Here is a 16,939-nt window from a genome sequence, read left to right on the forward strand (position 1 = left end):
AAAAGCTTGCTCTAGCCCCAGTATTGCCTGCAGGACTGGCCCAACCCTCCCTCTGCTCCCAGCTGCTAGTGCCTATGTATCATTTTCTTCCTCCCCTCCCCCTTCTCAACAGGAGTACTGTCCAAGGTACCACTATTTTCCCAATAACCCAGGTTCACAACTCCTCACTCCAGAATCACCACCCCCAGCTCTTCGTTTGAATTCACCAAACACATCCAATCTGGTTTTTGTTTAAACAGAGTCAATTTTTAGTTTTTAATGAACTTGTAAACAAAACAACTCTCATTTCAACATAAAAACAAAATTCCAGGTCATATAGATGTTTACAGTGATTACATTTATATAAGCAACTTACATACATGTTCATAAGATGTTAACAAAATTTTTGTGACAAATAGGCTATTTTTTAATACCAAGAACATTATAGAGTTAATGCAGAGCACTACAGATTATCTAGCAGTCACTAAGATTTTTTTAAATCTTCAGTTAGATGATGTTATTTCTAGCACATTAAGCAGGCAGAGTCTCTCATATGCTTAAAAACTGGAATCTTTGGTTGCTACCTTGTCAGCTGCCTTGCACATAGAAGCCAACAAATTTAAGAATGTTTAAGTTTACAACATTCAAACTCCAAGGAGGAAAAAACAAAACTCCACGAGCGTACAATTGTAGCATTTACAATTATCACAACCATGGTTGAAAACTGTTCATGCCATTCTTTTGAAATAAGATCTCAAAGCACAAATTCAGGGTCACAATTGGATCAAAATAAAAGGTAACAGAAAATTGGCATATGCACAATTTCTCTCAACTGCTTGTATGTCAACCATTTAGTTAACATTTCCCCTTGAAAAATGCAACAGAAAACTGAACATCATGTTTCACTATGTCAGTTAACATTCACAAACACAGTAGCTACAACTCTGAATGCTGGACTAGTATTGACCACAGCCAATCTATACTGGAATTAAATTCTTTACACCAAGTACATGGTTGCCCACAACCACTGGCAAGTGTACATGTGAACTAAAATGTCTACAATTGGGGAATAACAAGAACTGCTCTGATCTGCTCTACTTTATATATTTCTCTTCATGCTTGGAAAGCAGTGGGGTTTGGGGGTCTGCCTACCCTACCCACTAGAAGAGCCTGTCTTTTAGGTCATTTTCTGCTTTAACATTGTCCAGTCGAAAGTGTAGTCGTACTGGTGATTCAGAGTCCTGAAAAGAATACGAAACAGCTGCCTCAGATACATGTAATCCGGGGCCTCTTCAAAGCGCAGGCCACGGCAGTAGTTGAGATACATGGCAAATTCTGCAGGAAACCCCTGGCACAGAACTTCCACTGGGGTGGACATCTTCTTTTCGCTGATCTTTTCATACTTTTGCTTCTTGGTTGCAGCTTTCAGTCCTTGCCAGGGCAGGCTGCTCTTGTTAAAATACATCAACACATAGCCCAGGGACTCCATGTCATCTCGACGGCTCTGCTCGATGCCAAGGTGTGCATTGATGCTGGCATACCTGGCAGTGCCAGTGAGGTTTTTATCTTCTCTGTAGGGTATATGTTGCCTTGTTCTGTTGTCTCGATACTTTTTGGCCAGTCCAAAGTCAATAAGGAACAACTTATTGCAGTGAGCCCCAATCCCCATCAGGAAATTATCAGGTTTAATGTCCCTGTGGATAAAGTTCTTGGTATGCACATACTCAATTCTGCTGATCATCTGGTCGGCCAGCATCAGCACGGTTTTCATGGTGAACCTGCGGGAGCAGAAATTGAAGAGGTCCTCCAGGCTGGGCCCCAGGAGGTCCATGACCAGGACGTTGTAGTCCTTCTCCTGGCCGTACCAGCGCATGTGGGGGATGCCCACCCCCCCTTGCAGGACCTTGTACAGCTTGCTCTCGTACAGCAGCTGGGGGTGCTTGGCTTTCTGCGACTCCAGCTTCACCGCCACCTCCTCGCCATTCGTGATGTTGATGGCCAGGTAGATGTCGCCGAACGAGCCGGCCCCGACCTTCCGCAGCAGCTCGTATTTGCCCCCGACGATGCTGCTCGCCATCCTGCAGGGGGGTGCGGGGATGGGAGCGGGGATTGTGGCGGATATGGTGGCGGTTGGGAGGGGTCGCGATCGCGATGAGAATTTTGTTCGGAGATGGGCCTTACCCACCAGGCGCGAGCTTCCGGGCCGAGCTGGGCCGGGGCCTAGCCTACTTGGGTCTCGGTGTAGGCCGCCGCCGCCGCACGGACTTCCGCCTCCTCCCCGGCTCTCCGCGGGTTTGGGGCCGGGCGCCGGAGCAGGCCGGACAATGGCTTTCGGGTCCCGCCGCCCCCGCCGCCGCCGCCGCCTCTGTGGCCTCCCCGCCTAAGCAGTGGCCGCTGCCTCCTCTGCCCCCGCCGCCGCCGCTGCTGCTCTGGGCTGACGTGCCAGGATGGGAGAGGTGCAGAGCGCGGGGGCGGGGCCTCGGCTCTGTGACGTCATCCCGCCCACTCGGTCCGCAGCTCCCTCCCCCGCGCCGCCATCTTGTCCCTCTAGCCGCCTCCGCCCCGCCTAGACCGCTTCACCGCCGCGGTGCGACGACTTTCCTCCAATGACTGGCCGCGGCTTAGCGATTCTCCATTGGCAGCGCCCTCCCCGCACCCCACTCTCTCCATCTCCATACCCCCGCTCCGATGCAGGTCCCCATCACTTTCAGCCTAGACTACCGCAGTAGCCTTCTGATTGGTTCCCCTGCCTCCAGTCTCGTCTCGGCCCCGGGCTCTAATCATCCGCCATTGGGTTGCCAAGGTGATGTTCCCAAAGCGTAGCTCTGACCAAGTCATCATCACCCCCATCCCCCCAACTCAATAAATGGCAAATGCTTCCTATTGCGTCTAGGATCAAAGAGAACATCTTCTGTCTGGTTCTGAAAGCCGGCCACAACCGGTCCCTTTCCTACCTTTTCAGTCTTTTTTTTTTTAATAATTTGTCTTTTTTCTTACATAAAAATTTCCCCCCGCGTCCATGCCCCTCCCCCTCCCAGAGAGCCACCTCATTGCAGGAAATAAGGTTTTTAAAGTTAAAAAAAGAAAATAAGCAAAAAAGCCAAAATCTGTATACAATATGCCATATCCATGGACCGTCCCCCTCTACAAAAGCATAGGATAAAGGTGTCTCTGGCTCTTCTTTCCAGCCCTGCTTGTTTATTATGATTTTGCAACATTTACCTTCATTTTCTTTTGTGGTCCTTCTCTCCATTTGCAATGTTGTAGTAATTGTGTATATCGTTTTCTTGGCTCTCTCTACTAATTCATAGTTCATGTAGATCTTTCCTTGCTTCTCCATGCTTATATTGATCATCTTACAGCATATTAATATACCATGAAATTCATATATTACAATTGATTTAACCATGACTATCCACTATGTTTTCTTTAACTCAAAAATAAATGTACTCCATAGGTAATGTCAAACTAACCACTCTGGCTCCCACTAGCAGGTAGCTTAGATTGCCTCCACAATGCATAGGGGTACTATACACCTCAGTTTCCTTTAGCCATTAAGTCAGATTTGCTTTTACACAGAAATATTGATTAAAGCTATAATCACAAATAAACTCCCTGGAAACATAGGAGGCATAATCCCCTCCTCCTTGAATCACCTCAGTCTCTCAAATTGTGAAAAGGATTAAGTGTATGTCTTTCCTCCATTCAGAAAATCAGTCAATCAATATATATTTATTAACTATCTACTATGTGCTAGGCACTGTGCTAAGCCCTGAAGATATAAAAAGAAGCAAAAGAAAGGCTCCACCCTCTAGGAACTCACAATCTAGTGAAGAAGACAAGAAAACAACTATGTACAAACAAGCTATACACACACATATGTGTATATATATGTATATTATATATACGTACATATATATATGATAAAAAAGAAATGAGACAGAAAGCACTAAGGTTAAGAGGGGTTGGAAAAGGTTTCTTGTAGAAGACAGGATTTTAATGGGGATTTGAAGAAAGCCAAGGGAGATCAGTAGCTGGAGCTGAGGAGGGAGACCATTCCAGGTACAGGGGGACAAACAGTGAAAATGGCCAAGATATCGGAGTGTCTTGTTCATGGAACAGCCAGGAGGCCAGGGTCACTGGATCTAAAACTGTGTGCAAGTAAGTTATAAGAAGACTGGAAAGGTTGGGGGGAGGAGGATTAGGATATAAAGGGCTTTGAATAAGAGTATTTTGTTGCCACTGGCAATCCAGATGGCTCCAGAGGAGAGGGTGAGGCTGGTGACTTTGCACAGCCCTGCCTCACTTAACTCTAATTCACTTGCAAGTCAAGACATCACTTTCCTGGTGTCATTGGTCCTCTTCAAGAACAAAGGACAAATAACAATTGAGTAAGGGAGTGAAATGATCAAACCTACATTTTAGGAAAATCATTTTGGTGGACTGGAATGAGGACAGACTTGAGGCAGGCAGAGCCAGGTTACTGCAATGGTCCAGGTGGGAAGTGATGCACAAGGCCCTCACAAGGAGGGTGGCTGTGTCAAAGGAGAGAAAGGGGCATCATATTACAGATGCTGCAAAGGCTGACTCAACAGCTCTTGGCAACAGCTTGAATATGGGAGGGGGGATTGAGAAATAGTGAAGGATCTAGGATGACTCCTAAGTTGTAAACCCAAGGAACTGTGAGGATGGTGTTGCCCTTGACAGTAATAGGGAAGTGTGTGGAGTTAGGGATAAAGATAACTAATTCTGATTTGAACATATTGAATTTAAGATGTCTACTGGACATCTGAAACACAGTTAAAGTCATGAGATTGGAGGTCAGCAGACAGGTTAGGGCAGGATAGGTAGATTTGAAATCATCAACATAGAGATGGTAGTTAAATCCATAAAACCTGATGAAATCACCAAGTGAAGTAGTCTAGAGGGAGAAGAGCAGAGGGTCCAGGATAGAGCCCTGGGGGACACCTATGGTTAGAGAAATGATCTGGTGGAGGCTCCAGCCAAGGAGATAGAGGAGCAGTCAGAAAGGGAAGGGAACCAGGAGAGAATCATGCTCCAAAAACCTAGAGAGAAGAGAGTATGAAGGAGAAGAGGGTGATCACTCAGTCAATAAATATTTATTAAGCCCTATGTGCCAGGCACTGTGCTAAGGACAGGTCAACAGCATCAAAGGCTACAGAGAGGTCAAGGAGACTAAGAATTGATAAAAGGCCACTAAGATTAGATTTAGCAACTAAGAGATCATTAGTAACTTTGGAGAGAACAATTTCAGTGGAATGCTGAGGGTGGAAGCTGGATTGCAAGGGGTTAGGAAAAGAATTTAGGGTTAGAGGAGAGAAAGTGGAGGCACCTATTGTAGATGGCCTTTTTGAGGAATTTAAGCTACAAATGGCAAGAGAGATATAGGAAAACAGTTAGCAGGAATGGAAGGATCAAGTGAGGGGTTTTTCAGGGATAGGGAAGACATGGGTATGTTTGCAAGCAATAAGGAAAGAGGGGAGGGAGGGAGAGAGAGACAGACAGAGAGATTGAAGATTAGGGAAAGTATGGGGAAGACAGAGGGGGCAATCTGTAGGAGGAGATGGGATAGAATGGGACCACTTAAACAGGTAGAGGGTTTGTCCTTGGTCAGGAGTAAGCACACTTCTTCACATGAGGCAGGAGTGAAGGAGGAGAGAGGCAGAAGGCACCTGAGTGGTAGGAGATGAGGAAGATGGGAGGAGAGGGTACATAGTCCCAGTTCCAAGCCCAAAGCCCCCTCAGGCTCAAATACCAGGCACACTGACTTCTCCACACCTCCCTGATGGCCTGGGTGGCTGCAACATCTCATCATCTCGTTATGGAAGTATCCAGTGATCCATTGATAGGTATTGCTGCTAATCATACTTATCAACCTGCAGAGATCTAGGAGGCAAAACCAAGGTTTAGTATATATACTTTAGCACAGGCCCAGAATTCAAAAATAACTCTGAACAAGGAACAAAGATTTCCTAAAATTTATACAGTTTCTCATTACATCAGATTGACCAAGGGAAAAAAAATACAATTTTTGGATTATAGTTGCTGCAAAGAGAGAGAAATTCACAACCAACAACAGGAGAAAGTAAAGATTTACATTACAAAGATGACTGAAGAAAATCATATCAGGGCTAGTTTACCCCAAAAAAATCACTAACAAGGCATTTACAACCACCAGATGGATCTCATGAATACTCTTACCCCCTTATCTTGATTGACATAATTGGAAGTCTTAGGAAAAGCTCAGCCATCTATGTGACCTTCAACAATTAAAGTGGCCATGCTGGATCCAAATAATAATGGAATAAAAGGAATTTTAAAAAAAACCTCTTACAATGATACCACCTGGAATCCTGGCTCCAAGGTCTCCATGGATTGAACTCCTAGGTCTGATGGAGATCACCTCTGAGGAGAAAAGAGTAACTGTCTTAGTATCACCAAGAGAGCCAATGGGCCTAGGGGTATTTGGGTTTGTTTCTAATTTATGTTGTTTGTCCTCAGTCTCAGGCAGGTTATGGGGCATTGTTACTGTTCGTCTCCCATGCCTGGAATGCCAACCTGGTTCATCTTCTCCTTCTGGCAACCCTGGCTTTCTTCAAATTTCAGTTCAAATCCAACCTTATCTAGGAAGCCTTTCTCAGTCCTCCTTAGTGCCTTCCCTCTTATAATATTTGCACCTGTCCTCTTACATGGCTCTCCAATTTATCCTGGATATGTTTTTCTGTAGTTGCTTGCATCCTGTCTCATTCATTAGAACGTGAGCTTCTTGAGGGTGGAGATTACTTTTGTCTTTCTTTTCCCCACGCTTCAGACAGTGCCTGGTGCATAGTAAGCACTTAAATCACACCTGCCCACAGGCTGTATATTGTGAGCCTGCTTTATGCAAATCCCTCAGCAAAACTGACTATGCCAAGTTCTCTTAGTGCAGGCTTGCACTACATACTGGGGGCAGGCCACTTTGGCGGGCTACAAGAAGCCCTCAGGCCATATGCTGTGCAGGCCTGACTTAAATGCTGGTTGATTTGATTTGAAGCCAGGAAAAACAGAAGGCAGAGATGAGAAGGCCTAGGGTACAGCCAGTGAAAGTGCAGGAACTCAGGAGATGTAGTATCTGGTGCAGGGAGCAGCAAGGAGGCCATTGTCACTAGGTCACAGAAAATGGGAAGTAAAGTGTAAGAAGAATGGAAATATTGGGGGGCAGGTTTGCAGTTTATGAAGAACTTCAGACCTCAAATAGAGGCAGGTAAGTGGCACACCACTGCAACGGGAGTCAGGAAGACCTGTGTTCAAGTTCAGCCTCCCTTAGCTGTGTGACTATGGGCAAGTCACTTATCTTCTGTCTGCCTCACTTTTCTCATCTGTAAAATGGGGATAATAATGGCACCTCCCTCTCAGGGTTGTTGTGGGGCTCAAATGAGGTGATATTTGTAAAAAAAAATGCTTAGCACAATGCCTCGCATGCAGTAGGCATTACATAAATGTTATTCCTTCCCCCTTCTCTTTCTTCCCTTGTATTTGATCCTGGAGGTAATAGGGACCCTCTGAAATTTACTGAGTAGGAGGGCAACATGATAGGACCTGTACTTTAGGGAAAATCACTTTGGTGGATGGATGGATGATGGACTGGAGTGGAAAGAGACTTGAGGCTGCAGACTCACCAGCAGCTATTGCAATAGTCCAGGGGACCAAGGCCTGCACCAGGGTAGGGCAGTGTCAAAGGAGAGAAAGGGGCATATTTGAGAGATGCTGCAAAGATCAACTTGATAGGTTGGGGGGTGAGAGAGTGAGGAGTCCAGGAAGACACCTAAGTTGTGAGCCTGAGGGACTGAGAAGACAGTGTTACCTTCTACAGTAATAGGGAAGGTAGGACGGGAGAGGCTGTGCGGGGAAGATATATTGAGTTTAAGATGTCTGGTGGACATGCAGTTCGAGATGTCTGAAAGGCATCTGGAGATGGGAGATTGGAAGTCAGCAGAGAGGCTGGGGAAGGAAAGGTGAACCTGAGAATCATCAGCACAGAGATGGTCATCCATCCAATCCATGGAAGCTGATGAGATCACCAAGTGAAGTAGTGTAGAGAAGAAAGAGAAGTGGGCTCAAGACAGAACCCTTGATTGAAGGATGTGACCTGGAAGAGGACCCAGCAGAGGAGACAGAGAAGGAGTGGTCAGTTAGATAGGAGGAGAATCAGGAGAGAGGGGTGTCCCAAACACCTAGAGAGAGGAGAGTATCAAGGAGGAGACGGTGATCAACGGTGTCCAAAACTGCAGAGAGGTCAAGGAGAATGAGGACTGAGAAAAGGCCGTTGGCTTTGACGACTGGGATCATTGGTAACTTTGGAGAGAACGGTTTACCGGGAATGATGAGGTCAGAAGTCAGACTAGAAGGAGTTAAGAAGAGAGTGAGAAGAGAGAAAATGGAGGCATCTATTGATAAATCTGGCCCCAAAGGGGAGAAGATACATAGGATTATAGTTAGTATGGATGGAAGGGTCAAGTGAGGGGTTTTTTTCAGGATGGAGGAGACATGGGCATGCTTGTAGACAATAGGGAAGGAGCCAGTGCAAGGGGAGAGCTTGAAGATGAGTGATAGCGTGTGGACGAGAGTGGAGGAGATGGTGTACAATGAGATCTGGGATCAAATAGTGGTCCTTGACTTGATGAAGACACCAGCAAGTGTTAGATGCTGATGGGAAGATGGGAAGTCCAAATCCTCTCAATACTCTTCCTACCAAAGTTAGGGGGATGACAGGAGGGGTAGAATGAGGGAGCAGAGTCTTGTCCTTCCCCATCACAAAGAGTTCCTTCTTAGAGGAGTTAACTACAATTCTACAGTCACACAAATTTCTGTAATTACACTCCCTGACATGCTCTTATTTCAGCTAAATGCAGGACTCAGAGAGTGTGATGAAATGCCTTCTCTTCATATATGGTCATTTCACTCCATTTAATGGCCTTCAAAGAATAACACTTATTCTATGTTCTTCCTCCTTTAAATATGAAGACTAAAAGCAGGTGGAGTAGTTTTGAATGCACTCTGAAACAAGCCATTACTGAGTCCCTGGCACAGCAAATGAACATCACAAATGGGCAGACAGGCACAGCAGTTTGCCACAAGAGCTAGCAACAAGAAGTAACTTGGAGGATCTCTCTTCTAGTAAGTAGCATGGCTGGGGGTGTTCTTCTGTAACTTGCTGAGACTACATTTACTATTTGTCTAGTGCTGTGGAAAAGCCAGAACTGTTACTCAGAATAATTGTGCTTGGTGCCAGCTGGGTACAAGGCAAGGTAAGGAAGGGAACAAGCATTTCTATAGGTCAGGTACTGCGCTAGGCACTTTACAAAAATTATCTCCTTTGATGCTATTCCTTTGGTGCTATTATGATCCCCATTTTCACAGGCAGGCAAACTGAGGCAGGCAGAGTGAAGTGACTTGCCCCGGGTCAGGCAGCATCTCAAGTCTTCCTGATTCTATGAAGCACTGTAGCGCCCCCTGGCAGCCTTGGAAGTAGTCTTAGAAACAAATGGAAATGGCAGGAAATCACCCTCAGACGTCTTTGTGGCCACATCCTGCTGCTGGAGAAGCCTTTGTTTCCAGTTCAGGGCAGATGGGGGGTGGGGGGTGTAGCACAGAGGAAGTAGGCCATGGGTGGCTTCAAATTGTAACTAGTTTTGCTAGCTAATTACTAGATTGATGATTCTAGCCTGCTAAAGAAGAGCACTACTGCCAGCCCTCTCTGAACTTAGTGCCCAGGGCAAACTCCAGTTATGTTCTCTGGTACCAGCTGTGATCATAATTCCACGCCACGTTAAAGTTTGCAATGTACTTTACACATAATAATACACACAATCTCACAATCTTACACATAATAATCCTCACAATAAACCTGTGAGTCATAGAGGAAAGGGAGCTGAAAGGAACCTTGGAAGTCATCTAGTTCGACCATCTCATTCTACAGATGGGAAAACTGAGGCCTAGTGACTTGGTCAAGGATGCACAAGTAGAAAGTGGCTGAATCTAGGTCTCTTGCCTCTCAGTCTCACACGCTTCTCACTCCACTGTGTAGTTCAGATTATCAGCTCCGTTGGACAAATAAAGGAAACCAGGACTGAGAGATGTTGTGATTCAGCCAGGATCACACAGCCAGGACGTCTTCTGTTTTGCCATGGTCTATATCTGGTACCTGAGAGCTCCTGACACTTGACAAGCTCTGACCTGTCCATTCCTAGGATTCACATGGGGACTATGTGGACAGATGTTACCTGAGAAAGCCTTGTTGGAATTCCTGTCAAGCAACTGAGGGTGTCCAAGACACAAATGGTATTTTCATCATTGCTGCTGATGAGAAAGGAGCTGCAAAAGTTAGATTTAGCAAGGACTAGATGACTAAGAAGACAGCGTCTGAGAACAGGATTTGGATTTCTGGAGAATGGCTTAAAATACAGGAATGATGGCCAGGACCAGAGTGCACATAATGAAAGCCATTACAAAATACTAACCTTGGGTGTTACAAATCTGATTAAGATGGTTTTAACTGGCAATGGAGGAGAATAGCTAAAACAGCTGATATCTGCCTGCCAGGCAAATGTGGAAATAGTCTGGGTGTGTAGGTGGATAGGAAGTGGGGCTAAAACATGCTTTCCTGCATAGGGCCAGGCAGTCACACAAGTATTGATTTAGCACCTACTGTGGAAACAAAGAAAGACGAAACTCAAAGTCTAATAACGCCAGGGGACAACATGCAAACAACTGCATACGTGCAAGATCCATACAGGGTAAACTAGGGTAAATCTTTGAGGGGAGATAATGACAGTAAACGACCCTGGGAAAGACAGAGTAACTTTTGGAGGCTGGTTTGTTACACACTCAGTCACAAATCAACTAAGCATAGCCTTAGGGTGGGAATGCCAAAGATGAGTGAATTAACTTCCCAAGGACTCTGGGCATGGATTTGGGAAACCCAGATGTGGCCATCCTTGGGTTTGGTCGATTGTGGAGGGGATTGATCCAGGGAACGTTGATAAGCAGTGGCATGCAGTGAGATATGGCTGCTATTTATCACTGCTATCCAGTGAGCTGGATGGCATGGCAAAGTGAAGCATTCGTGAATTCGGCCTACATTATTAAGTACCGACTGGAACAAATGCTGAAGAAGTATTGGGCCTATGGAACTTTGCCATAGGCAGACCCCATCTGGAAGTGTTTACTTCTAGAAACTGAATGACAAACTAGAGTGTTCAAAGGAGACTTACTAGAGTTGGGACAACCCTCAAGGCAATGCCAGAGTGACTGGTTGAAGAAACTGGGAATGTTTATCCTGGAGAAGAGAAGATGCAGGGAGTGCATGATAATTGCCTTTGAGTATTGGAAAGCAGCTGTCATGCATCATGTCGGGTAGGGATTGGCCTCTTGGGCCAAGGTGGGCAGGAGGATTGGGTAGCTATTCAAGGCTTAACTGGCTTGGATTAGATGGCTTCTGAGGTCCTTTCCAGGTCAAGGGCTAAAATTGTCTTAAAGCACTCCTTCTGGAGTCATTTCCTCAACTCCCATGTGTAGTCAAGGTTTACAGTCCTCAGAGGGTTAAGGACTATGGGTAAAACTATACTTCTAACATTGCTGTCCCAAAGCCCCTACCAGTATGTTCCCTATTCAGTAGATTTCAACAACTTTTATTGATGGTATACTAAGAAGAGTTGGTACAAAGCATTCCACCCCCCTCCAAATCCTGGGGCATACTTTTCCACAAGAACAGACAGGTAATTCGAAGAGTTGACTTAAACTTAGAGTACAATGGTAGTGAGGCTGACATATAGGAGAGCAGGGGGCTGGTGGGGGGGAAGGAAGGGGTAACTCACATCTGATACTTTGTAGGTCAGAAGTCCTTTCTTGAGTCAGAATTCTGCTCTGATGCAGTCATGGTCCTCAAAGGTATTTTCTTCCTCACATGAAATGTCTTTCTGCATTTGTTTGTTCTCCCGGTGTCCTTTTCCTCCCAACTAGATGCATTGTCTCCCATGGGTCTATTTTCTCTGGTCCCAGCTGGATGTGCTGATTACTGTTAATACAGTTTCTGTGATGAAATGGTCAGTGGTGGAGAACAAGGGAGGAGTAGTAGAGGAAGAAAGAGAAAGTGAAAGTCCCACCCCCCCCCCAGTGAATTTTTCTTTGGGGTTTAGCTATGACTCCATAGCTGAGTCCTTTGCTCCTGAATTTAGTCCTCTATATCTAGAGTGTTCACTGTTGAAATTCCTCCAGCTATTTAAGGACCCCAGATTCATGGTTAGCTTATTGGATTAACCAATCAACTGCTCCCTTCTTGACCCAATCAATGATGTTGATACTTCATAAAGAGCTCATAGGGCCAGCTGTCTTGTTCACCCATTTTAAATTTCATCTTGCCTTTATACTGATTAAATGACATTAAATGAAGAGGGATGTATATGGAACCCATTCCTTTATGTTCTTGTGGTTAGTTGTGCACATCATATCCACACCATACCCACACACACACACACACACACACACACACACACACACATTCAACTTCACAGTTCCTATCATATTCTGTCTTCTATCACAGTTAGCTGTGTACCTGTCAAAGTGTTCCGACTATATTTCAAGTTCATTTGGGGTAAGGTCTACATGTTTTCATGTTGATAGTCCCCAAGATAAACACAGAGCCTGATCTGAGTTAAGGATTGAATAAGTATTTCTTGAATCTAGGTACACAAACTACTAAGTTTTAAGAGAGGGATATGGGATAAGTGTAAAGAAGGGGGACAAAGTGCTAGAAGAAATGTGAGGGAGAGATCCAGGGGTCATGGACTGGAGGAAAGGGAGGGACAAGAGGGCAATTCGGCTTTGGCAGAATGTGGCCTCCTCTATAACCCTGTGGATTTTCTTTACAAACTAATCCCTGATAAAAGCAAATGTTAGGGTTGGGGAGAGTGTACTTGGGATCTTTATTCACTCTCTTTATTCATGTCTTTCCAAGTTGATCAGAATTCCTCCTATTCAGTGTTTCATAGAGCAAGGGTATCCCATTACATTCCCATATCACAATATGTTCACTTGTTCTTAGTTGATGAAATCCATCTTGCTTCCAGTTTTTGGATACCACTTGGACCTGATAAGTAGAATACTTTTACCTAACTGGGATCTATCAGTCTTTGCCCACCCAAGCAATGCGATCTCTGGGCCAAACAGTATGGAAAGTTTTGTTGTTTTCTTATGCAATTTGAAATTGCTTTCACTGTGTAACCCATCTTTAGAACAGGTCTCTCACAGAGACTACAGAAAGTGTTGCTTTAAGAGCTTTGATGTAGATGGAATGGTGAGTAGAAGGAACTATTGGAAAAAGAGCTGAATGGGAAATACTTCTCCCTATGGAGTCAAGAAGGTGTGTGTTTTTTACTGTGACTAGTGAGGAGCTAGGAGAGGAAAAGCAGAGGATCCCAGGCCTCCATTCCTGGTTCCTTCTTTCCTCCCCACCATCATTACACATCCTTTTGTTGAAGAAGAAACTATTAATACTGCACTTGGGGTGTTTGGCATGAATCTTCGGGAAAAACAACTTTTAATTTAATTTACTATTAATTTAACAATCAAGCCATTTCTAGCCCAGAGAAAAAAGCAAGAAGCCACACCCTCTCACTCCACCTTCAGACAACTCTGCATTAAGACTGGAGAATATTTATAGGAGTCTTGAACAAGGAAAATGTCATATCATAACATGCTAAAATGGAGTTTGAGGGGTAACATTCTACTCCAACCAATAGAACTATAGTCACTTAATGAATCCATTCCTTCCTTTTAAGGAATGAAAGCCTTTGATCAATATTGTAATCTTTTAGGAATGAAAAAGGGACACCTCCCTCTCCCCCTTCCCCCAGTGTAAAAGAAAGCACTTTCCTTAGCTGGGTCACAGGCCAAGAGCAGCCAGGGGATGGAGATGGCAAGGATTTTCACAAGAGGTACACTTTTGTCCAGCCTTTGTTTACACAATTCATCCCCCTCCCCCTTCAAGAAAAAAGGCCTTTTGTTCTTGGCTTTCCACACACTTCCAACACCAAAAATTTTGGAATTAGGGTTTTCGGACTAGGGAAATATTTATTTTTAAAGATTTCTAGGGAAACTGAAAAGGAGTTTTAAAATATTCTTCCACGTTTTGTTCTCAGTATGAGAGAAAGGGAGAGAATCTCCTTGATTTCCATTGCCGGGCACAGATCCAAGAACAGGAAAGGGATGTGTGGTAAAATGGAGAAGAGAGAGATGAGCTCTGTCTCACTGCCACCTCCCCCCCATTTCCATTAGCCACCAGTTCCCTCTTATCCACCCTCACCAGGCCCCAGGATCCCGCTAGACTCTTCCCTAAATTTTCTGGTGGGGAGAGTGGGAACACGCAGGGAAAGAGTCTTGTCCTAGAGGCAAATTCCACCCCTCCCCCCTTTGGCCAGGGTCAGGACTGTGGTCCATTGAGTTGAAGGTGACTGGGGGAGGTGCACATGACTGAGGAGGGAACAGGAGAGAAGAGGGGTATAAAAGAGGAGGGGATGGGAGTCCATTCTAGCTTCCCTTCTCTGTCTCTATCCCTCTTGGAGTGGGAACTCAGAGTCATTGCTCACCTCAGGATACAGCAGAAGCAGCTGGGCTAATGTCCTCTTACACAAGCTTGTCGGGGCTCAGACTCAGGCTCCTGCGCAGTCTAGAATTAACGGCCCATCTCACTAATCCACATCGTACACGCGATCCAACCCCGTAGCCTATCATCTGCCCCCTAACAAAGGTTCTTCACCTCTGGGGATCCATGATTCCACATGCTAGCCACTTGCTGCCGGACCCCACATCCAGATCTCTCACTCCAAATCGGAATCCCAGGCCTGTTCTGTACCCATCTCAAATTACACACTACGGGATCACGGGATTCATCGGACAGGAATTCTGAAGTCAATTACAAACACTTCTGTCCCCAAATCCACAAAGTTTAACCGTACCCCCATCCCCGAATCTATCAGACTACCGGCTCCGCTTGAGCTTCCCAGCTTCAAGCACCTTCCCAGAAGATTGCCAGCATTTGTCCTGCCCGGGTACCAGACGGACCCGGGGATGGGTGGGTGGGGCATGGCATCTTCCCATTTCCGAGTCTTCCATTGGCTACCTGGGGCAGGAGGCAAGGTGCAGCCCGGACCCACCCTGTCTAACTCATACTGAGAGGGCCCCCGACCTTCCACCTCCAGCCACATTGCATTCCTCTGGGCACAGCCACCCACCCCAACCCCTCCCGACACCGAGGGAAATCTGAGATGGGGCTCTTCCCAGCCCCGTCCCGCTCCCCCTCCCACTCTGCAGCCGCTCGTTTCCTGCAGGGTCCACTACGAAGTGCCCAGTTTAGCCAAATCTGGGGAATGCGCCCTGCTTGGCGGGGGTTGGGGGAATGCTGTCCCCCAACAAGCCCTTCTTCCCCAGTTCGAGACCTGGCCAAACCCGAATCTTCTGCTCGGAGAGATTCCCGGGTCCTAAAACGCGGCTCGGATTTAGAAGGGCCCCGCCCTTAGCTCTTCGAACCAAGGCCAACTTTCCTGCCTTGGGCCCTTAGGACAGAGACCTCGGCGCTCCCACCTGGTCATAGGCATCACTAGCTCTGCCCCGGAAAGTCTCCCAGAGGGCGGCCTCCGGAATCCCGGTTCCGGTTAGCTTTTCTCCCCACCCCACCCCTTGCTCCGCCCCTCTCGACTTCCCAGGGAACTTCGGTGGGAGTTTTTCCAGCCCGATCTCCAGAGGACTTCTCTGGCCTCCTGGAGGGGGCTGGGCGGAGGAAAATAGGCCCATTGGATACCCTCCATTTGGCTTCGTGGTTCCTTCCTCCTACCTCAGCCTTGTCCCTTTCCGGACTCTACAGCCCAGTGACCTTGGCCCCCTTTCCGGTCCCCGCCTAAGATTCGCCATCTCCCGATTCTGGGTACTTTTTCTAGGGGCCCTCCATGCGTGGAACACTCTCCCTCCTCATCCTGCCTCCTGCCCTCCCTGGCTTTAAGCTACCTTGTGCAAGAAGCCTTTCCCGCTAGTACCTTGCGTAGATGAACCAAGTTATCTCACGTATTTTGTTACTAGGTAATTGTTTGCATGCTGCCCCTCCCCTCCCCCATTAAGTTGTGAGTTCCTTAAGAGCGGGGACTGTTTGTGCCTTTCTTTGTTCCTCCAGCACATAGTATATGTTTATAGGCGCAGGTTGACTTGACTTCCCTTAGAAGCACCCACCCCTGCTCTGAAAGTCCCAGGACTCCTTCTCCTGTCCCCTCTGCCCTAGAAGGGTGGGCACTTCCCTTATTTCCATAGGGATAATTCCCAGCTCCCAAGGCTAAAACTGTCAGTGGCTCCCTGCCTTCCTGCAACTTAATCCTAACTCCAAACTCCAAACTGCCCTGCATAGGCATTCAGATTTGGCATTCAGATCTCCTCCCTGTTGGAACAAAGCAGAATGGGAACACCAAAGAGAGGACCAGCTAGACCAGGACATTTCACCCTTCTTGACAAGCATATCTGTTGGTTTGTACATGTGTGTCATGTGTACATGAATGTCACACGTTTCATACAGAGTGGAGCCACTGCCTCAGAACCTGCCTTATTAGACCAAACCCAGGGGTTTCCGGTATAGGGAGGGATGAAAGATCCCTCAGCCAGCGCAGAGTGGGGGACAGAAACAACTCACTATGATGGAGGAAAAACCATTGTTTCCTACCCTTTCCTACATTGGCTGTGAAGCTTGTTTTGTTCATCCCAGGCCTGGGTACTCCATGGTCCTGGTGACCCCAGGCAACCCTACTACTGTAAGGATGTGACTCAAGCAGGCCAGGATTCCCCAGCTGGTACCCTGCCCCAGCACTCTCCCACCACCACTGCTGTCAGCACTAGGCTATCCTGGCCCAAGAAGCTCCACTTC

The 16,939-nt window shown here is 46.5% G+C and overlaps 1 protein-coding gene and 1 long non-coding RNA gene across 2 annotated transcripts; both read right to left on the bottom strand.

Annotated features, from left to right (window-relative positions):
* Positions 1 to 230: 230 nt before the first annotated feature.
* Positions 231 to 2,457, bottom strand: LOC118833210 (casein kinase I-like). Its single transcript, XM_036740587.1, has one exon. It carries the CDS (start codon positions 2,054 to 2,056, stop codon positions 1,157 to 1,159), a length of 900 nt encoding a protein of 299 aa, XP_036596482.1. The 5' UTR covers positions 2,057 to 2,457; the 3' UTR covers positions 231 to 1,156.
* Positions 2,458 to 5,151: 2,694 nt separating this feature from the next.
* Positions 5,152 to 15,575, bottom strand: LOC118833206. The gene is made up of 5 exons (XR_005009294.1): positions 15,474 to 15,575; positions 14,625 to 14,704; positions 11,856 to 12,070; positions 6,346 to 6,405; positions 5,152 to 5,886 (listed from the first exon to the last, which is right to left on the bottom strand). It is a non-coding gene; the product is annotated as an uncharacterized LOC118833206 (long non-coding RNA).
* Positions 15,576 to 16,939: the final 1,364 nt, after the last annotated feature.

The sequence above is a fragment of the Trichosurus vulpecula genome, assembly GCF_011100635.1.
Source record: "Trichosurus vulpecula isolate mTriVul1 chromosome X unlocalized genomic scaffold, mTriVul1.pri SUPER_X_unloc_3, whole genome shotgun sequence".
Classification (NCBI taxonomy): Eukaryota; Metazoa; Chordata; class Mammalia; order Diprotodontia; family Phalangeridae; genus Trichosurus; species Trichosurus vulpecula.